The 22,807-nt window shown below is 34.7% G+C and overlaps 1 protein-coding gene across 6 annotated transcripts in view; it reads left to right on the top strand.

Annotated features, from left to right (window-relative positions):
* sec31b (SEC31 homolog B, COPII coat complex component) overlaps positions 1 to 22,807 on the top strand; it is a 127,391-nt gene that overhangs the window by 78,947 nt on the left and 25,637 nt on the right. For 4 of the 6 annotated variants that reach the window (XM_039772569.1, XM_039772560.1, XM_039772587.1 and 1 more), the window contains 4 exons: positions 6,900 to 7,073; positions 7,338 to 7,496; positions 7,604 to 7,814; positions 11,398 to 11,784. In XM_039772569.1, the coding sequence (XP_039628503.1) occupies positions 6,900 to 7,073; positions 7,338 to 7,496; positions 7,604 to 7,814; positions 11,398 to 11,784 (931 nt within the window). Of the gene's footprint in view, positions 1 to 6,899; positions 7,074 to 7,337; positions 7,497 to 7,603; positions 7,815 to 11,397; positions 11,785 to 12,163; positions 12,213 to 22,807 lie in introns of all 6 variants that reach the window. The other 2 variants (XM_039772602.1, XM_039772577.1) reach the window with 2 other exon arrangements.

Here is a 22,807-nt window from a genome sequence, read left to right on the forward strand (position 1 = left end):
GACCCCTTTGTACACACGCTCATGATATCAAAAGTCTCAGCGCTCTTTGGAGGTAATTCATATATCTATACTAATAAAAGGCAAAGCCCTCACTCACTCACTCACTGACTATTATTATGCATGTTTTTATCAGACAAAAACAAGACTAGATAGCAAACCATGTAAATGTAGTGCAGTAAGCTTACACTAACATTAAACTCATATCATATTCAAACCCGTTAAGTATACAGTTCTGATTGTGACACAAAGCTAAACTCCACAGTAACACTTTAACCACATCACAATTACTAAAAATAATATAAATCTATACTAATAAAAGGCAAAGCCCTCCCTCACTCACTCACTGACTCATCACTAATTCTCCAACTTCCCGTGTGGGTGGAAGGCTGAAATTTGGCAGGTTCATTCCTTACAGCTTCCTTACAAAAGTTGGGCAGGTTTTATATCGAAATTCTACGCGTAATGGTCATAACTGGAAGCAGTTTTTCTCCATTTACTGTAATGGAGATGAGCTTCAACGCCGTGGGGGCGGAGTTTCGTGTGACATCATCACGCCTCCCACGTAATCACGCAGTACATAGAAAACCAGGAAGACCTCATAAAAGCGCTGAAGGAAACATGCATTATATAATTGAGAAGGCAGCGAAACAATAAGAAGCGAGCGAGTGACATATACAACCATATTCATGAGTTCTGCTACTTCGGAAACAAAGCACGATGTAAACCTACACTTTAAATTAAGTTCATAGACAGGCTGCGCTGGCGTTGTAATTTAGTGCCTGCCCATATAAGGCCGTCCGTCAGCGGCAATCCAATAGCAAACTGCCACGGGTAAATATTCACGGGTGAAGGACTGTGCTTATGGAGAGGAAGATGAGATGGTCAGGGTGGTGTTTGACGCAAACTCAGCGAAACTGCGAGAGAAAGTTTTAAGTGCCTGGACTAAGGTAACATTAAATACAGCCATGGACATAGCACGAGATGGCACCAGCACAGCTGGGAACCTTCGATGCATGTACACCGAGCGGCTCACGTGAACTGACGCTGTGCACAGATAAAAAGCAAAAGTTCCAAATAGCGCTGAACAAAAACCGAATTACACAATTCAAAAGGCAGCAAAAAATATGAAGCGTCTGATACATACAAGCATATTCATAAATCCAACTACTGCGGAAACAAAGCACACGTTGGAAAAAGTCAATGTCCCGCTAAAGGAAGACAGTGTAAAAAAAACCCGTGCATGCAGTGTGTCAGGTCTCGGATAAAGAAGAAGACGAGCTGTCATCTTTACAACGATTGACAAACACGGAATGTAACTTGAACACAACACATCCTACAAATACGAACCTGATTGAAAGAAATAATGATAATCAAATCCTTGATGACAGCAACACTCAGTAACACTCACAAAACAAATACTGTATATTGACAGTCATGTTACGTTATTTTTAAAATGTTCCCTTTTCTTTTTCTAGCTTTTTTAACACACTACTTCTCCGATGCGATATATATATATATATATATATATATATATATATATATATATATATATATATATATATATATCCCGATTTACATACTCGAATAATGGATACTTTATTCGCCATCAATGATTGTTTTGGTAAAGCCATACTCGGTGTATTCATTAGATGAACGGTAAAAAAGTAAGAGCGAGGGAGGATGACTTATTGAGGCATGCAGGCTGTAGTGCGCCAACTCTATCTGAATTGCGATCACATTTGAAAAATATATCTTTTCAAGTTCTATTTAGTCCATATGTGTCAAACTCAAGGGCGCGGGCCACATCCGCCCGCGTGTAATTATATTCGCCCCGAGATCATTTTATATACTGTATTATTGTTATTAAAGCCCGGGTATATGAAGCGCTGGTAACACAATAAACTACATATCCCATAATGCAGCGCTTCAGCTGCCTTGCCGAACACTTACCGTGTTAATCAAGTCTACCTTCTGATGCTGCAAGTTATTGCGGCTAGCTCACACGATGCTGAAGAGAAAAGTTAATTCTGAAAATAGAGCCTTTAAAAACCGATGGGAGGCGGAGTATATGTTTACTGAACCCGTGTGTCTCATTTGTGGAGCTAATGTGGCTGTAATTACAGAATTTAATCTAAGACGGCACTATGAGACAAAACATCACGGTAACCTGAATGCAATGCAGAAGATACAGAAAGCAGCATAATTAAATAAGAATCTGACACTTCAGCAGACGTTTTAACCCGTGCACAATCACAAAGTGTTTTCAAGTGAAGCTGCTTTTATGGGAGACACAAATGCACCAGTGCACCTTGCCTCACTTTCCCTGTTGCCAAGTAATGTTAAACCAAGTCGTCACTACGGTGTTCCCAAATACGCACTTTGCTGATAAACTGAGCGCACTGCGCACTGAGTTTGCACGGAGCTTTGGTGACTTTGAAGAACAAAAAAAGTCCGTCTACATGCGGCTCGAACCTTGTGCATGTTTGGTAGCACATATCTGTGTGAGAAGCTCTTCTCAGTGATAAAGACTAACAAAACAGCACACAGGAGTCGCCTCACTGATGAGCACCTGCAATCCATCCTGAGAATCTCCACAACACAGAACCTCACACCAAACATAAACGAACCTGTGGCCAAAAAAAGATGCCAGGCGTCCAGCTCTAAAATGACATATGAGCAAAGAAAACTGAATGATTTGATTTGTTATTGCTGAAAGGAACACATTTCATTTATATTTCTAGGTTTTGTTATGCAGCATGTTCATATTTGAATTTGTATCATTTTGACAGGATATATTTTTATGGAGAGCAAAATCTTTTGGGATATTTAAAATCTAAGTTTATTTTTTATATAAAATTACATAAGAGTATAGAAATGTGAATGTTTGTTCTTTTAACGTTTACTTTATTTCTAACTTGTATAATTTAGACAGGATAAATTTTTATGGAGAGCAAAATATTATAAGTTGTTTAAGGTTTGAGTTGATTTATTCACGAATAATATTCCTGTCTGTTTTTACCATTCCTACCAAAGATATTTCTGTCGACTAAATAAAAATTCCTTCTATTTAAAATTTAAATAGAACTTGAACAAATACGATAGTTCATAATATCCACGCAGACTTGCACGTAAGAGCGGAGTTATCCGTTTTAACAAGCAGCGTATTGCACTGATACGAAATAGCTGTGTGTGTATATATGTAGATATGTATGTATATGTATATATATGTTTATATATATATGTGTGTGTGTATGTATGTATATATATATATATGTGTGTGTGTATGTATGTATATATATATGTATTTGTGTGTGTGTGTATGTATGTGTGTATGTATTTATTTGTGTGTGTATATGTATGTGTATATATGTAGATATATATATATGTGTATATGTATAGATATGTATATATATGTGTTTGTGTGTGTGTGTAAATATATATATATATATATATATATGACAACAACACTCATCACTCACAACAGTGACAAAACAATTACATTGACAATCATGTTACGTTATTTTCAAAATGTTTCCTTTTCTTTTTCATTGCTTCTTTAACACACTACTTCTCCGCTGTAAGCTGGTATTTTTTAGTATATATATATATATATATATATATATATATATATATATATATATATATATATATATATATAATACAGTATATATAATGATATATATATATATAATGATATATATATATATATATATATATATATATATATATATATATATATATATATATATATATATATATAATGATATATATAATGAAGCATTTTTAATGTAGGTAGATAATTTTGAACTAGTCATTTTAAAAGTAGCTTGCAAGCCGAAAAATTGTGGGCACCCCGGCATAGACCATGTTCCTCAATTTCAAAGCTGATACCAGATCTAGTTCGAGTCAGTCGGTGGAAGCGTGAAACAAAAAAGCTAAAAAGCAAATTAACAATTTATGAAATTGTAGGGATTGATTTTTTTTTTATCACTATTTTACTACAATATTTTTTTCTTTTTTTGGTGTATATACAAAAGTGTACCTTTCATCTGCTATTTAAATCTTGTTTATTAGTAATGGAGAACAGTTATTATTCATTCATTTTGTTACTTTTGAAAGAGAAAGCTGAATCTTCTTTTGTTAAAATTAAATGTTTTACACATCAAAGTAGCATGTACAGAATAAATGTGATTATTTAAAGGAAACATTTAAAATGTTTTCATTTTTACCATGCAAGACCAATTGTAGTATTGGTTGTTATAATTGACATTTTTTGTTTTTTTACTTTGTTTTACAAAGACACTTAACTACTTAATTATCAAATTGATGTTTTTAGGACCTTGGTTTTACAGCTTGCTACTAGTTTTCATTGCAAATGTGCTGTTTATGTTACAAGGCACAAACAAAAGGTCTTCATAAATAACAGATAAACACTCTTGGCAATTTTTGGCTTTTGTGACAGTGAATCAAAATACAAATAAACAGATAAAGGTTTCAGTTGGAGTAAATGCTAGAGCCATATCTTTTCTTTAATTCATAAGTGTGTGGCAGCATAGATTTTTTTTGTCTGTTTTACATGTACTTATTGTATACTGGACTGATACCATTACAAGTTACATTCCAGTATATAACCCTTACAATACTTGCTTTATTAAGTTAGGCTGCGTTTAGTAATTTTTATTAATCTTGCACCCTCGCAAGTGGTTTTCATATGCATCAAGTAGAGCATTAGTCCAGACCAACAACACAAGCTTTAAAATATACTTAATGTGCTTACTTTAAAGCAGTATAGCACTTGATTTCATAAAACATGTCACCTGCAAATGCATATCAATAACAACAAAACAAAGTTGCTAATAACTTTATTTTTTGCAGTGTATTTTGCAAGGAAGTAGTACTTACTGTCAATTCACAGTGTCTAGATCGGGTGAACTTTTCATATGAACAAAATCACACAAAAGGGATTCTAGAGAGCAAATTCAGTGTCTAGGGTAATGGATTACAAATAATTCAGAAGTGGAATGCTAGCCTATAGTCTTATGGTTTGAAATTTCCCCGAAATGGTATGAATGTGGGAGTGTGCCTTGCAGTCAACTGGCTCAGTGTCTTGGCTTTGGTTGAGCCATCCAATTGATTGGGCCAGGATAGGTTTTGTTTCCTATACCACAGTTGTATTTGTTGACTTCAGTAAAGTAATAAATAGATTAATGTGATTTTATGCAGTATGTTTAACTTTCAAAATAGCATAATTGTGCCGGTAACAAGCACGTGTACAGTATGTGCATGAAAATGCTGTCTGATGGATTGGCATTCTTTGCACGGTTATCTCTTGTGGGTTCATTGAAACACTGTAAATATACAGTTTTGGAGAAGATGGTAGTCATTTTTCTTTTTTTATAAAATGCTGAATAATTATGTATGTATGGATTTGGACATTTGCATTAAAGTAGTTTTGGAGAAAGTAAAGTTTTGCGACTTAGTCAGATATGTTGAATGAACATGGAGTTCCTGACTCTTCAGTGCTTGTAAGGAGAAATCAATGCATGAAGGAAGTTCTTGAATCTGTTTTTTGTTCATATTCATAAAGGAGTCTCGCTTTCACTAAAGGAAAAAAGCTATACAAGCTATAATAGGACAGTTTTGAGTGATATGTAGCCAGTAGTGTTGAGCTGAATTTGCTTTGCTGTGAGTTTAGAGAAACGATGGAAATATTTGGGAACTTCGTCACACTCAGCAAAATGCATTCAAGTAAATGGAAAAGGAGATGCTGAACTTAGTGTTCAGTGGTATAAAATGGTGCAATGTGTCCCTGATGGCTAGGGAAACACCTGCTAACTATACCATAGAGCTTATTGTGGCAAGTACATAGCTTTAGCTGTTTAGTAGAAGTGCTAAACATTTCTCTACTGTGGCTCACAGGGATAAAATAAATAGAAATATCAGAACAGTAAAGTTACTTGTAGACAGGAAGAATGAACTCATTAAGGCTTGACCTTCACAAATTCAATTGCAGGTATTCAACTCTCAAACCAAAAATTACATTAACCCTTTTGCTTACCTCTATTACCAAATATGTGTAAAACGAAAGCACATGGATTTTTGACTCCTTTATGTTTGCATCAACTGCACAGTGCTAATGCTATTCGCAGAGTAGCCTGGCATATTACACACTTGTCACATATAGTACAAGTCCATGCAAAAAGTCATTACTAACACATTTTCAGTTTCCTTCTGCATGTGTCTTTTGTGTTTAAATGTATTTGTAAGTTTTATGCTATTTTGGGCCAATTGATTGAGCCAGCTTTTTTTTATTTTGGAGGCTGTCCCATCTAACATTAGCTGCTACTGTGGTGTCATGCTGATCTCACAAAGCATCCTGGGGCACTTGGGAGAAAAAAGTTCAACTAAGACAGCTGCAGGGCAAATTTCCAGGAAAATATTTAACAAACAAGGCCATCTGGTGAATACAGCAGATTTATGATGAAAAATGTTTTTACAAATTTCGTCAATCAACACTAGTAGCTACTAGCCAACAATAGTGGAGATATGAAATAAATTTAGAAGGAATAGTACCAGTAATGAGTAAGTACTTAACTGAAGAGAGACTGGTATAGGTGGTTTTTCGGTATAAGCAGAGAAAGGTAGGTAATGATTATGTGATAAGGTGCACTGGGTAATGCCATATAAAGGGTGTTGAACTAGTTGAAGCTGTATGATTTTCAATAAAATTCATTTAAAATTTCCCATAGTATGAATGTGTGATGCTGACACATGTTTAGAATTTGTCATGTTACTCCTCCTCATAGTAGCTTGAAAATGTTATCTTTAAGTATTTGTACTAGTTCTGCTGACTCTACTTACATACTTAAAACATATTCCTTCCCCTGTTTAATTTGCAGGGTGTGGTAGAGATGATGACAATTTTGCGCAAGTCTATAGAAAAGCTTCAAGGTAGTGATGTACCATTTCAAGGTCCAGTTCTTGCAGAGAAATTGACTCAGTATGCTCATCTTCTAGCAGCTCAGGGTAATCTTGCAGCAGCCTTGACCTTCCTGCCTACAGACTCAAGTTTAGTAAGTAAAAATTATAGTTTCAGAATGTTCAGTATACCATACTAATGACTTCATTGATTAAATGCACCTTTAAAGATTAAGATTAGCCTAATTCTATAAATTTGGATATGCTAATACTGTAAATCTTTTAGTCTAAAACACTGTATGTACTCTGGGTATGTGCAGTTAGTATTTTTTATTTTCCTACCTGTTTTAAAATATTGTATATTTAATTTTGCAGTTTAAATTATTCAGCATTCATAAAAAAATGTATTTTTTCCACAGATCTCAATAATGCAGTTGAGGGACAGGCTTTTTTATGCTCAGGGAGAGGCAGTTGCAGGACAGCAGCCACCTCCTTTCCCTTATAACCGAATCAATGTTACTGCAGTTAAACAGCCTGTAGATTCCACACAGAATACAAATCCAAAGACCAATATGCCGGTAAGATTTTTTTAAGACTTCAAAACAGTTACTATACCTTTTTAAGCAATTTTATATATAATATAAACATTTTAATTAGTTATTAGTTTGTTTGTTAAAATATTAAGGTGTCATTTCAGCCAACACCGATTTCTTTGGTGCCTGCGACCAGCCAGCCTTCACACCCTAAAGGTTTTAGTCAACAGTCAGTACAATCCCCTGTGGTACAGACTTTTCCACCAGTTGGAATACCTGCTGCTTCCCAGAGAGCTCCATCTGGCATGTATATAAAGCCTACAGCTTGCCCTATGTATCCACAACCTTCAATGTCCGCTTCAGGTAACATTTTGTGCTGTTCTTAACTTTATTCTAACATTTAGGTAATACTTTAGTGGGAGTTCAGAGTGATGCTTTTAGATAGGTGCAGAATTGGCTCAGATACAGGAAGCAGAAGATGATGGTGCGTGGAACCTTATCAGATTTGGCCAATGTTAAGAGTGATGTTCCACAGACGTCTGTGCTAGGGCTGCTGCTATTTTTAATATATATAAATGATTTAGATAGGAATATAAGTAACAAGCTGGTTAAGTTTGCTAATGATACCAAGATAGGTGGATTAGCAGATAATATGGAATCCATTATATCATTCCAGAAGAACTTGGATAACATACAGGTTTGGACAGATTTGTGGCAGATGAAATTTAATGTCAGTAAATGTAAAGAGTTGCACATAGGAAGTAAAAATGTTAGGTTTGAATACACAATAGGCAGTCTGAAAATCGAGAGTACACCTTATGAAAAGGACTTAGGAGTCATAGTGGACTCTAAGCTTCCCAACAGTCTTCAGAAGCCATTAAGAAGGCAAACAGAATTTTACGTTATATAGTGTGATGTGTGGAATACAAGTCCAAAGAAGTTATGCTCAAGCTTTATAACACCGTTGCATTGCTGCAATCAGGTCCTAATCTGGAATCTTGAGTTGGTTTGTCATGTGGTAGATGTGGCAATGCGCTGTATCAACGCATGCTCCTAACCTCTCCTCCTGTCTCCTTTATAACACACTGGTGTGGCCTCATTTTGAGTACTGTGTGCAGTTTTGGTCTCCAGGCTACAAAAAGGACATAGCAGTGCTAGAAAAAGTCCAGAGAAGAGCAACTGGGCTGATTCCAGGGCTACAAGGGATGGATTATGAGGAAAGATTTAAAGAGCTGAGCCTTCTCAGTTTAAGCGATTAAGAGGTGACATGTGTGAAGTGTTTAAAATTATGAAGGAAATTAGTACGGTGGATTGAGACTGTTATTTTAAAATGAGTTTATCAAGAACATGGGGGACACAGTTGGAAACTTGTTAAGGGTTGATTTCCCACAAACACAATTTTTCTTTTACAAAGAATGATAGACACTTGGAATAAGCTACCATGTAGTGTGGTAGACAGTAAGACTTTAGGGACTTTCAAAACTCAATTTGATGTTTTTTCGGAAGAAATAAGTGGATAGGACTGGCGAGCTTTGTTGGGCTGAATGTCATGTTCTCGTCTAAATTGTTTTAATGTTCTAATTAGTGAGAACAAAAATGTGCATCTTATTAATGCAAGCACTGAGCTCCTATAAATAATTGAGTTGATAATTTTGCAGCTTGTTACCATAGAAATTATATCATCATTTTCAACATATTGTACTGATAAACCTGCATCAGCACTGCATATGTTTATCCGTGTTTACACATTAAGGTCAACAACTTGTGTCTTTAATGCTTAAAAGCTGATTTTACAAACATAATTTTACCTTCCGAGTATTTCTTTGGGCACTTATGTATTTTCCACTACCATTTAAAATTTGATTTTATAATATGCATGGGGCTTCAAATTTTCTAAACTAGATTCATAAAAATATTCACTGATGGTTGCGCTTTTTCATTAAAGCAGCAACTTGTGCTTCTAAAACTAAAACATTTTAACCAGTTCTGTTTCTCACAATTACCAGTGGCAGGATAGGCTATTAAACAATCATCAACAACCTCCTTTCTGTATTTGATAAGGAATTGATGTTGGTTAAGGCTAAGGAAGACACAGGTCTTTTAGAATGAGGTATTAAAAATAAACGGCAGAAGGATTGATAGGCGGAAAAGATCCATATACAATTTCACCATTGAAAAGTAATTTCTGATTGACCTTTTTTATTATATTATTGAAAGAGATGAAGGGTTGATCTTATACAACCCAATGAATTCAGAAAGTGTGGTTTTAGCCAAGTTGTTTTACTAGAAGCCCTAAATTTTTAAAGGTAGTTCTAATAAAAATGGTCCATTTGGAAGCTCTCATTTCCCAACTGTTTGATAGCATGTGAATGCAGATCTGAACCAACAGTTCTGCGCGAGGAGAAAAAATATGCAGTACTATTACAGTATAAAGGAGATCTCATGCACATGTTGCAGGTACTGTTCATACTTTCCAGTTAATATCCACAGTGTCTGAAGTACTACATCAATAACAGTCCATGTTTGTAACCAAAAAGCAGGGTCTGGCATGTTTATTGCGGAGAATGACTATGTACCTTCTTTGTTGTTTTTGAGGTAATTATCATTGCTTGATTTGGTTATTCACTGCCAGTAATTTGTGGTAAAATTCTTTTCTTCATTTATATTACACAATCTTTTTTCTTATGGCTGTGTTATGACAATGTTAGGACAATTTTGGGAGCTTCATGAAAATATAGCTTTCTGACATGTTGGGCTGTTGTCTGACAGTGATTTGAAATGTTCTAACATTTGATAACAAAAATCAAGTATATCCCTTAGACTGAATACCTACTGCACAGTTATTCATGATGTGTCCTTTTTCTATACTGGGTGTAAATGCATCTATATTTGTATTGAGTTCAGTAACAAGCAGATTACCTAAATTGCATTTCAGTAGTTCTCCTCAAGGTGTCCCTATAAGCATCCCATATTCTCTGTGAAGATTTCATGATAAACTCATACATAAGACTAATTATTTAACTTGAAAGTAGTTAAAAGTTACCAGTTCAAAGAGTAAGAGATTAAAGAGTTGCAGGAAATTTAATTTATCACTTATTAGTTATATACAGTATTGCTTATTGCATATATATGCCAAATTTACTCTTAGGGGGCATCAATTCAAAGTAACTTATATCTCTTTCACTTGGTGACAAAGTGAACGAACCTTAAATTCAAGTCTATCTCAGACTTAATATTTACTTCATACTGTACCATAAGAAAAAAAAAACAAAATTAATAAGTTTAAAATGTAATTTTAATAATAATGTTTACTTATATTGGATATGCATATTGATCATCCAGAGAAAAATTCACAGTATGAGGGGTGGATTTAAGCAAAGTGGAAGCACCCTACAGAATATGAGGATTCTGACTTTTTTTCAGAAGAACCCTAATTCAGGTTTTATTTATTTAGCAAGAGTGTATTATCACATTATTCTCAGTATTAGCTTAATAAAAATAAGGGTTGCTGGGTATGCAACATTTCAGCCAGAGCTGTTTGCAGCTGCCTCCTCATACTTGAGCTTTTATACAAAAATCCCATTGGACTCCACATCCCTTCCAAGGTCCAGGAGGAGATGTTATGAAACTGAGAGTTGCATTCATATTGAACAGAGGCATTTGCTAATTATTCCCTGCACATCCTCAACACATTGACCCAATTTAAATTAAAAAATTTGCATTGAAGGAAAATATATTAAGAAGTGTACTAAATTGATGTTTAAAGGCACTGATGTTTTAAATGTGACACATTACACTACTTCTTAGTAAGAATTAGCAGTTTTCAGCTAAGTTTGATCAGACCTTAAAAAGTACCAGGAAAATTATATGGCTTAGGTGTGGATAACCACATTCAATCAAGATTTGTTTTTTTACATTTAAGCTGTTGTGTGATTTTATTTTGCAGGACTACCTCAGCCACCACCTTTCAGCCAGCCTAGAGATTTTCCAAGTGGACAACCGACCATTCCTGCTCAGCATCCATTAATGCCATCTGCTGTGCCTGCAGCTCCCTCGGGTAGCCTCATAGGATTGCCTAGCTCCAGTTTATCTGGACCAAGCTTCATTCCCCCATCATCTCTTCCTTCTTATCAGTTGTCTGGCCCTACGTTTCATTCATCCCAACTCCCTTGCACACAGCCTGTATTCCCAGGAAGTATCCATACCCCTGCCTCCATGGCAGCATCAGAGCCATCAGTCACTTATCCAGTTGGACCTGGCTTCCCATATGGTGGCCCTGGAGCTCCTGCTGCAAGTCCATTAGTACCAGCAACTCTTCCTCCACCACCTACAGGTACTCTGGGGTTGGGATTGATGTTGATTTCCGTTAATCTTTTTTCAGAAAAGAAATCCTATTATACTTAAAAATTATTGCAGAAAGAGGAGTATCTTTATGTCACAGTATGATAATTTAGAGTTTAGTTTCCCTGACTTATAACACTACAGCCTAGTCAACACTAGATTCATTATGTCATTTTATTTTCTTTTAAAACAACTGAAGGTAATTGTTTCAAAATGATGCAGCTTTTGTTTTAGTTTAGATTTGGTTAATTTAAAAGAGGATAAAGATGCCTGGTACTTGTAGCAATTTTGTACTTTGTAATTTATACTTACTTTATTGAATGTAACAAAGAAAAACTATTTTTGTGAGATGTACAGTAATTTCTCAACAGAGTAGTGGGGCATGATGAAGTGAAGAACAAACAAAAATATGTTGAACCAGTAAGTATTACCAATTTGCAGTATTTTCCATTTAATTTTAGACCAAATGCTTTACACAAGGAGTCTACATGTTCTCTTTGTGGTTTTATGGGTCTCCTCTCAGCCTTGTTGTTTCTACAAAAAAGAAATTGTCAGGTCATTTTGCAGATCTTAGTTGTCCTGCTCTGTCTGTGTGTATTATTTTGCTGTCTTTGCTCTTTTTTGGAAATGGCGCTGTATCCAGATTGTGGTTCTACCTTAAGCCTTTTTATTTGGTTTCAGCTTTGGTTTCCTGTATTGCTAGTTTAAATAAACTGGTCAGAAAGCAAATAAAAAATTTTGAAAAGGGTTTATAAACACACACAATTAAGATTTGAAAGAGAAATGTTATTTTTGAGCCATCTATGTGGCATGCAGTTTTGCAAAGAAAAGAACACAGCTCCTACAGGGGTGTTTAAAAATGCGGTGTTTACAACTTATTACTAATAGATGTAATCTGAGAGCCATTTTCAGCTTTTGGTAAAGCAGTGTGGACTAAAATGGTTACTTAAGTTGTGATTTCTCCACCTGTTCACATCACTCATTTATTTTGGGATCAGTTTTAAACAATTAAGGCAATAGAAATACTCCTGGTTATTTCAAGTGTTAAAAAAAAAAACTGTACTTGTTCTAGGGCAGTACCATAAATAAAATGTTCACTGTATTTAAATTAAGTAAAATTCATTCTCTTTACATGTTTCTGTTTTTAATTGTTTCATATATAATATTTATATCAGCATTGTTGCTCTCTCTTTGCCGCTCTCTCTTTGCCTATTATTTGAATATATTTGTTAAATATTCTGCCTTCACTCTATCTTTTCCAAATGTTTCATTTTATTTTTATATTTATTACAAAAGCATTTCAGAAGGACAAATAGCTAAATAGAATATTTTTTTTTTTACTTCCCTGCATGCTTATTTAATTTTTAAATCATTCTAGACAATGATTTGCTTTTATGTGTTAAAAAGAAAAAAGTAATGTTTTCTCTAATATTAATACATTAATTTAGAGGAGAAGTTTCAAAGTCATTTAAATGTGCAAGATTAATATTTTTTATTTGCTGTCAGGCTTCTTTCTTATTGAACTTACTCCTTCATCACCACATTAAAAATGTTTTTTTCTTTAACCAATCAAAAAGGGAATCTTCCTTCTGTGGTTAAAACCAAAGTTATCCTGGAGGAATTCTTTGCCAAACAGGTGGTTCTTGCCATCCATTCTTTGCATTTTCAAAAAAGGCAATGTTTTTGTTGTTCTTTACTAGCCATCCAAGTTTTTTCTGATTTTCTCTCTTTCTGCTTCATCATCTCCTTTTGAAGGATTTGTTTTCTATCTCTGCAGCTTTCATGCTGTCGTATTCTGGACACCATACTTAAATTGTAAAAGCCAAGTACATTGATAATCCTATATTGTGTGCAGAAAACCTTTACCTTTTGATCTCAAAAATTTTGTGGATTTATTCAACCTACTTGATCTTATCAAAGTCAAAAGCAAGATATGGTAGCTTAACATTTATTTGTGTTGCCAGTTTATGGTGTGTAGTTAAAGTTGTGGTTCCCAATCAAGGCATAGTTGTTGTTTCCCTTCTTCATATATCCATTTATGTTTTAATGTAACTTTCAGTTTAATAAGATATGTTGCTGTTTCTGTGCCTGAAATTTCTACTCAAGCATATTTTACTTTTTAAAGAAATTGAGTACGAAGATGTCTGTTTTAGATTATCATTTGTATTATAAAGCATTTGCTTCATTATAAACATGCACAAATACAAATACTGTAGTAGCAATATTATTTATTGCCTACTATGTAGTACAGTGTTTCTCAAACTCGGTCCTGGGGACTCCCTGTGGCTGCAGGTTTTTATTCCAACGAGATTCCCAATCAGTGACAATACCTGATAACACTGAGCTCATTTAATTATCTGGGTTTTTTTTCTTTTATTTGACATTCAGAAAAGCATAGCAGCATGATTTTACATTTATAAGACATTTAGAAATATTTCTGGTTTTGCTATATAAATGCATAACTTTCTTTTGTTGATTTCATTGTACAGTACTTTGGCCTTTCTCTGTGCAGTTTTTCCCCCTTCATTGTATCTTAATAATGACAATTAAAAATGAACAGAGCAGGCACGCTGGCAAACAGCACTGAATAATCAAAGGCTGCAACTACTTTAGCGTCAGACCCACTAATTAGTAAATAATGGATTAATTAAACAATTAGAACACCTAGAAAAGTAGAATGAAAATCAAGATGAAAATACTGTTAAAAAGAAAAAAAAATACATTATTCCTATATAACTGCTTGGTACATTTTAATATTTTGTTTTTTAAGCAAACTTAGTTTTCTAATTAATATGTTGTTCCCCAAACACAGAACTTGGGAAATATCAGTTCACTTAATTAGCCCAGGAGTTCAATTAAAAACAGAAGCTGGTTGGAACAAAAACCTGCAGCGGCAGGGGGTCCCCAGGACCGACGTTGAGAACGCCAGATGTAGAACAAGGAAGCAAATAACTTTAACAAGCAAATTTAATGTATTTTAAAGTTAAAAATATACACATACACAGTGGAGACTAAAGCAAAGCTACTATATAAATATTATTAGGAAATTAAAGCAAACACAACCTTATGTTTGTGGAACTACAAAAAGAAAGCTGAAACAGGCCATCTTGTTAAATGATTAAACCAGTTAACAGAAGAACTTACCTTTCTAGTTAATACATTATTTGGGGATAAAAAGACAGCAGTAAAAGAAGGCCCTCAGGCAAATGTTAAATAATGTTAAATTATATAGTGCAAATAAATAAGCAATATTTGAAAAAAATTTTTGTTGGCAAAATTTATTACTTGAGTTGATTCATGTGTAATAACTGTATTTTCAATTTAATATATTCTAACCACCCAGAGAACATACTTTTATTTTTAAATTGCCAAATATTATATAGTCTCTCTACAAATTGTCAAGTCAACATTATATTATTAAACCAGCATTCACCGGTAAAGGAAGGTGCAACAAAAATTTGAACCTTTACAATTAATAAAACTAATTGGGGCATATCACTGTAATAAAAATGTAAAGGATTTTCTTGTTCATGCCTCATGTAGTTTAAAAACTAAAAATTAGTTTGCATGGGATGTTCCTTTCAAAATTAAGACTGTCATTTATAATAAATGGTCCCATAAAGAACGGGCAAATAATATAATTCATTAGTTTTCCTTGAGAAATGTTTTTTCAGCACATTTTTACATTTTAATAATTCACATAAGCATTAATTTTAAAAAGTATTTATTGTTTTTTGCTATTTTTATTAATTTCCTATATTTAAGAGCCCAATTCTAAATTCTGAAGATGTTCTCTGGATTGAGGAGATCTCTCTCAGACCTGCAGCCTTATGAGGAATTTTCTCTGCACAGAGGCCTCTGAACATGCCAGCAGTGGATTTAATATGAATATATTTTAAGAAACTTAGCAGTTGGTAGTTGACCAACTCATCACCATTTCATTTAGCACAGTTCTCAGATTATGTTGGTACTCTCTAAAGTGATGTGCAGGAAGTTAAAGTTCATTAGAAAAAGATGACATCAGAGTTTAAAATCCTAATGGAATCAATAGGTTAGTAGATTAAGAGGCTGGAGGAATGGGCAGCATCACTCGGGACCAAACCTGCAGAGGTTTTTAATGTTTTAATTATGGGGTTATTGAAAATGCTGGAAATGTTATTAATTTTCTGAAGAAGCTATAGATAGTGATATTCTCATCATTGCACAAATTTTCTCCTATTGTGGAAATGTGCCACATGAGCTAGGAGGTGCACATCTCATGGCAATCCTTCCCATCCAAGGCCTTCAATATTCAAGTTTTTCAGTTGCATTGACTATCATACTGTTCTCTGTGAGAAATGGATAACTTATTTTTTTCAGTGATGGTTATTGAATGTTTTTCTTTTCTGATTATAGTTCAGCAATGCCCAGAGGGGACTGGGCGGTCTCATGGTCTGGAATCCCTACAGATTTTATTTTTTCTCCAGCCGTCTGGAGTTTTTTTGTTTTTTCTGTCCCCCCTGGCCATTGAACCTTACTCTTATTCGATGTTAATTAATGTTGATTTGTTTTGTTTTATAATTGTGTCTTTCATTTTTCTATTCTTTAATATGTAAAGCACTTTGAGCTACTGTTTGTATGAAAATGTGCTATATAAATAAATGTTGTTGTTGTTGTAGCAATAGATTAAAAAAGAAAGGTTATGGTAGCCACATGAAAAAGCTCTCGAAGAGGATTGCCATTATTTTTTCTTTATTCCAGCCTGTTTTATATTATTTTGTCTCTCTTTAAAATAGATGCTGCCAGATTTCTTTCTTTAATTACATTGTATTAGTTTAAGGAGTGGTTAGGGTTAGGAACTAGTTAAATCCTTCATTTATTTATATGATGAGGTCTGATATCTCCTTTACCAAACTGAACCTTCATTTATTTCAGACATGACTGCCCTCCTTGTAAAACAAGGTCAGGATTGTTCTATTGATCACTCAGTTTCTCTGATAAGTGCTGATATGAAACTTCTGGCAATGTTTCTTGCACAGTGTTCACAGATGATCATTCACAAATCATCCCAATAAGACACATTTCATTTGTTTGCGTCTTGCAGCAGATTACATCTGTTGTCTTCTACGTTTTAAAAGTATAGCCCCCCACTTTTTGCCAGCATTTTCTATTGTAATTTGATGCAAGTAAATCTTTTGATTGCTTGAACTGGCATTTTCTTTAATAGCTTTAGAACTCGCTGGTCTTTGTGAGGTTTGCATTAACATAACTAGACCATGACAGGATCACTGCTGTTGTTTGATGACTTTTTGTTACTTACAGTGCTCAGCATAAATGAGTACACCCCCTTTAAAAAGTATGAATTTAATCAGTAGCTCAATGAACAAAAGAACAATTTCCAAAATGTTCACAAGGCTGAGTTTTATTGAACACTTGTTTAACTCCATAACATGAAATTAAGGTTAATAATATAACTTAGAACACATAATCTTCAGTTTTACACAAATTGGTTGAAGCAAAAATGAATACACCCCATAACAGCACCGAGTCTTCTAGGCATGGAATGAACAAGTTGGCGACATATTGCAACATCTATCTTTTTCCATTCTTCAAGAATAACCTCTTTTAGAGCCTGGATGCTGGATGGAGAGTGATGCTCAACTTGTCGCTTCAGAATTCCCCACAGGTGTTCGATTGGGTTCAGATCAGGAGGCATACTTGGCCATTCAATCACCTTCACCCTGTTCTTCTTCAGAAATGCAACAGTAGCTTTAGATGTGTGTTTTGGATCATTGTCGTGTTGGAAAAGTGCACGACGACCAAGTGCACGGAGTGATGGCAGCATCTTCTCCTTCAGTATAGAGCTACTAGTACATTGTTGAGTTCATGATACCATCAATGAAATGCAGCTCCCCAACACCAGCAGCACTCATGCAGCCCCACATAAGGACACTGCCACCACCATGTTTCACTGTAGGCACCATGCATTTTTCTTTGAAATCCTCACCTTTACGACGTCATACAGTTTTGAAACCATTAATTCCAAAAACGGTGATCTTTGTCTCATCACTCCAGAGTATAGAGTCCCAGTAGTCTTCATCTTTTTCAGCATGGGCCCTAGCAAATTCTATGCGTGCTTTTTTGTGCATGGGCTTTAGGAGAGGCTTCCTTCGTGGACGATACCCATGCATGCCATTCCTCTGCAGTGTGCGCCGTATGGTGTCATGGGAAATGGTCACTCCAGTTTGGCTTTTTACTGCTTTTGCCAACTGCAGTAAACTTGCATGCCGATTTTTTCTTCAACCCTTCTCATCAGAAGACGCTCCTGTCGAGATGTTAACATCTGTGTACGGCCTGGACGTCTCTGTAAGATGGTTGCAATTCCATCTTTCTTAAACTTTTATATCACTTATGCTACAGTATTTTGACTGATATGTAAAGCTTTGCTGATCTTCTTGTAGCCCTCACCTTTTTTGTGTAATGATTTCCTATCTCAGATTTTTTGACATTTCTCTTCCATGTGGAGCCATTGCTGACAGCATGAAATGGGAAGGGCTTTTCTTTGTTAAGCAATGCCCTTTTATAGTCGCCTGTCTGCTGGACACCTCTTAAATGAATCATTAAACTCACCTGTGGTTGAATGCCTGTTAATTAGAATTTTGTAGTCTCAAGTTTGGCTTTTCTCCTAAGACTATAATTGGGGTGTACTCATTTTTTCAGCATGGGCTTGAATGAATTTGTTAGGAAAATCACTTTTTTCTGTGTGCAAATTAACAAATCTTGTTTACAATCAATGGCCCACATTTGTGGAAGTATTTTGTAGTACAGTATCTCATAGAAAATGTTGATAATGAAAGGAAACTAAAGGTTTTCTGACAAATGTAGTGGGTTGTACTCATTTATGCTGAGCACTGTATTTTGATGTTCTTGTTTGTGGTTTTTTTTTCTCTCTACATCAATTCACAAATGGATCCCAGGAAAATTTGCTACAATATATTGGCCCTTTGTCATGTTTCTCAGTCAGTGTATTTTTTCTAGTTGGCATAAAATGTTTTTTTTTTTTTATATATATGTATTCTTGTGTATGCACACAAACTGTGAATGCTTTTTAGTTATGGTTTTAACATTTTTCATCAACCAGATAAGCTTAAGCTTCCTTCCACATAAAGTATAAGTTCAGTATCTTGGGAGTTTGAGTTGCTATTTTCATATCAAAAGGAATGTGTTATAAGACGAATGGAAAGACAGTGAATGTCTAAAGATACTTTCTGGTGACAAGCAAGCACATAAACAGTGCGATTCAAAAAAACTTACCGTTAATGTGTGGTGAGAATAGTAAAGGTGACACTTATCAATTTATGCTGCATTGCAGAGGTTATATTAGGTTCTTTCAGTCAGACCCTTCATTATCAACGTATATGCACCATTTCCCCTATTTTTGATGTGTTTAATTGTTTTTGTATTTATTTTATCTGTGCACAAAGAATTGATACTTTTCCATCACAACTTTGGGTCCTGGATAAGAAGTGCATCAGTTTTACTGGTAATTGTTTTGAGCTTATGTTTAGTATCAGCTAATGTTTAGTAGTTATTGTTTATTCTGTTTATAGCTGCAGTTATGAGAATACAGTCAACATTTGACACTGCCTTGGTAAATCTACTTTTGTGTACCCTTAGTCAGTACTAATCTGCTGATAAAAACTCTGTAGAAACTAATTTATTTTAGCAATTTGTTGTCCTGCAATATGTTCTGAATTTAATTTTTATTTTATTTAAGCTGTAAAATAAGCTCATTGTAATTTTTGTGTTGTTTCAGCATCCTAAAGACCTTCCTAATGCAGTACAAAGTATAGGAATTAATCACCTTTTAGTTTGGTTGTTCTTTGCTCAGTTTGAGTCCTTCTGCCCCTGTTTCTGTCAGTTAATCAGTTTAGTTCAATAAAATTATAAATGTAGATTAGCAAATTGCAAATTCGTTTTTCACAGCTACTTTGTCGGGTTTGCCAGTGAACTTGTTTGCTATATTTTTTTCCTGAAAGTTCACCCTGTGGCCGAACTTTTTCTCCCAATCCCCCATAATGCTTTGCAAGGCCATCATAACATCACAGAGCTCTAGCAGCCAATGCTGGACCAGCCCCCTGACTAATATAACTCTGTTCTCTAACATCACAGGCTCACAGTCTGCCAATTGAAGCCATTCCTCATCTGCAGAATAGAGAGCAGAGGTTCACGCCTAGAAGAGGCTGGTGTATACCTCTTCCTCTTCTAAGTCCTCCTGTACTCCTCCTGTTAGCATACATCAGTGGTTCTCAAAAGTTTTTGTTCACAGTACCTCTATAAATAAGGAATAGACCACCGTACCCCTCTAGATACTTTGTTGAATATGGGTTTTATAGATTCTAGAAGAAACTGAAATAACATCTTTTGGAAAGATATTTCAGAGGAATGGAAATCAAAATAAAAAACTAAATAAACAAGATAAAAGGTTTTTTTTTTTTTAAACATAGAATAATTATTTTTTATTTAAATATGGACCACTGCATAGCGTCATTGCCAAAAGAATTAAAAAAAAAGAAATTGTCGTCTTTGTTTACAGTTGGGTACAGTACATCTCTTTTGAGTAAGTATCTTAATTGCCTCGAAAGGTGGTTTGAAAATATTGTCAGCAGTGACCTTTCTCACCTTATTTATTAAACCTCACAAGTGAGACCTTTCTCCAAATAAATAGTTATATAATATATTATGTAATGGTTGGAAAACTCTGCTCTACCTATACCTAGAGCTTCTGGCATGATAAAAAATATCTCTGTAGCTGTGCTCTTACTTAAAAACTGACACTGTGCATTACTTACTAGGTTATGTTGCGTTCTTTGCATAAATTAGTTAAGATACTGCAAACTTGAATCATGGGCATGGGTAGTCATTACACTTCTGTTTTGTAGATTTTTGTCATTATATCAGCACTGTAATCTGGCTGGCAGACTGGCGAGTTAAATACAGACATACTAGCAACTTATTTTGGTTATAGTGCCGCTGAAAAATAACTTATTTGGCACTTATGTGATATGACATTGATTTGATCTTCTTACAGAAACATGACATGAAATAAAAGAGAGATCGTAATTTGTACCTTTGCAACTTTTCTCTTGCATTGTACCAGGACTGCCATGAAGCCCCCCTGCCCCCCCCTTTCCTCCCTCTCTCCTGCTCCTATTCAGTTTATATAAATCAAGAAAATGAACACCAGTGCTATGTATTAACATGTAGTGTATCATTGTGAACCATGTAATACAAAATGTTAAACCTTTAAATGACAGTATTTCGTAATCTTTTTAAATGTAGTATATAAATACAGTACTGGATATAATTCTTTAAGTACACTTATTTGTATTATTGTGGCATAATTAAAAAAAAAAAAAATAGATGAAAATGCCACCCTGACCAAAGCACTACCTAAGTAGTTTGCCTTGTTGCCGGCCCTGCATGTGACAGTATATTTTTAATGCGTGTCACAATAATTGCAAAAATTAACTTGTTAACTTTCCCAAATCTTATGTACTGTTTATATGTGTGTGTGTATGTATGTACAGTATATATATAATATATAACGTGTGTGTGGGTGTGTAGTTTGGGAGCATACGCTGATTTTTACACCACACTGCCACAATATGTATATAATATATAGTACTGTATGTGTGTGTTTGTTGCGCATTTTAGCAGCTATCCAAAATTTGATTCCAGACTTGCTAGGTTTTGTTTCACTGCAAGAGAATGCAGATGATTTGCCATGTTTTCAGTGCCACAGCAGACATAACAATATATACAACCTCGTCATTTCAAAACATCGAATGTTTATGATATTATCGTGAGGGGGTGGGGTTTGAGAGATGGAAAGATACTTATGGATTACAAATAAAGTAGTGTCTACATTGGATGGTAAGGGGGTGATGCAGAGGTATTTTAGCTCAGAAAGCAGTAGTTTTGTTTTCTCATAAATAGCTGCAACACAGTACACACAGAGGTATTCGGTAATGTTATTAGGGTGATTCAAAGGATATTCATTCCAAGTTCATTCAACATTGCTACATATCACAATCCCATATTGGCATGAAACTCTAGAATTATATCTGCTTCATCATAAAATGGATTTGAAAAAAATGTCTACCAACAGGAATCTAGAAGTAACTAATTACTTTTACTAAATGAAACACAATGTCCTCAGTTGTTCTCCTTCTAGCATTGTCTAATCAAAAAAGTGTTTTGGTATGCATTATAAAGAAAAATGTACTTCACTGTGGCTTGGCTGTAGCACATATTTTGCCTTTTCTTATCGTGCTAGCAAATTAAATGCCGCCTAAAGGTGAGAGTTGGTTGGTATTGTGAGCTTGCAATATATGATGTGTACGCAGGAAGACAATGGTACTGGCTTTTTAAAAAAATATATAAGGCACTGCTTATACAGTATAATGTAATCAGTTTATTTCAGATGTATCATCTCATGTACACAGTACAGTTATATTGTATTGTCTCTGTGTGGACAGAGGAGAAAGATAGCTATACTGAAATCATATTTATTTTCTACTAAAAGACACATCATTTATGATCAAGTACCATGTTGCATTGGCCTTTTCATTTCTCAAATAAAACCCACCATTTATTCTCACATTTGCATTTATTCTCCAGTCGGCTGCATCTGTGAAAACATTGAAAGTGAGCTGCTGTCCTCCGCTGCGCTATTTGCTTGTGGCTCATTCACTCTGTCCAGTATGTGCCACTTCACATCTTCTCCCTTCCTCACATCAAATTTCATGCTGGCAGTGTATATCCTACTCCACAGTGTGTAAATAAATAAATAATTGCAATTGTATTTTTTTAACCTAGCTAAAATAACTGGAACACCAACTGTTTTCAGATTTTTTTCCCCTTCGTCTTGCATAGCGAAATGATTGATGAGTGATTGTTAAGTTTTTTTGTTGATTATTTCATAGTCTTAAGCCAGACAGCAATTCACTTCTGGGAATCAATGTTCAGTAATG

The sequence above is a fragment of the Polypterus senegalus genome, chromosome 1 (genome assembly GCF_016835505.1).
Source record: "Polypterus senegalus isolate Bchr_013 chromosome 1, ASM1683550v1, whole genome shotgun sequence".
Classification (NCBI taxonomy): domain Eukaryota; kingdom Metazoa; phylum Chordata; class Cladistia; order Polypteriformes; family Polypteridae; genus Polypterus; species Polypterus senegalus.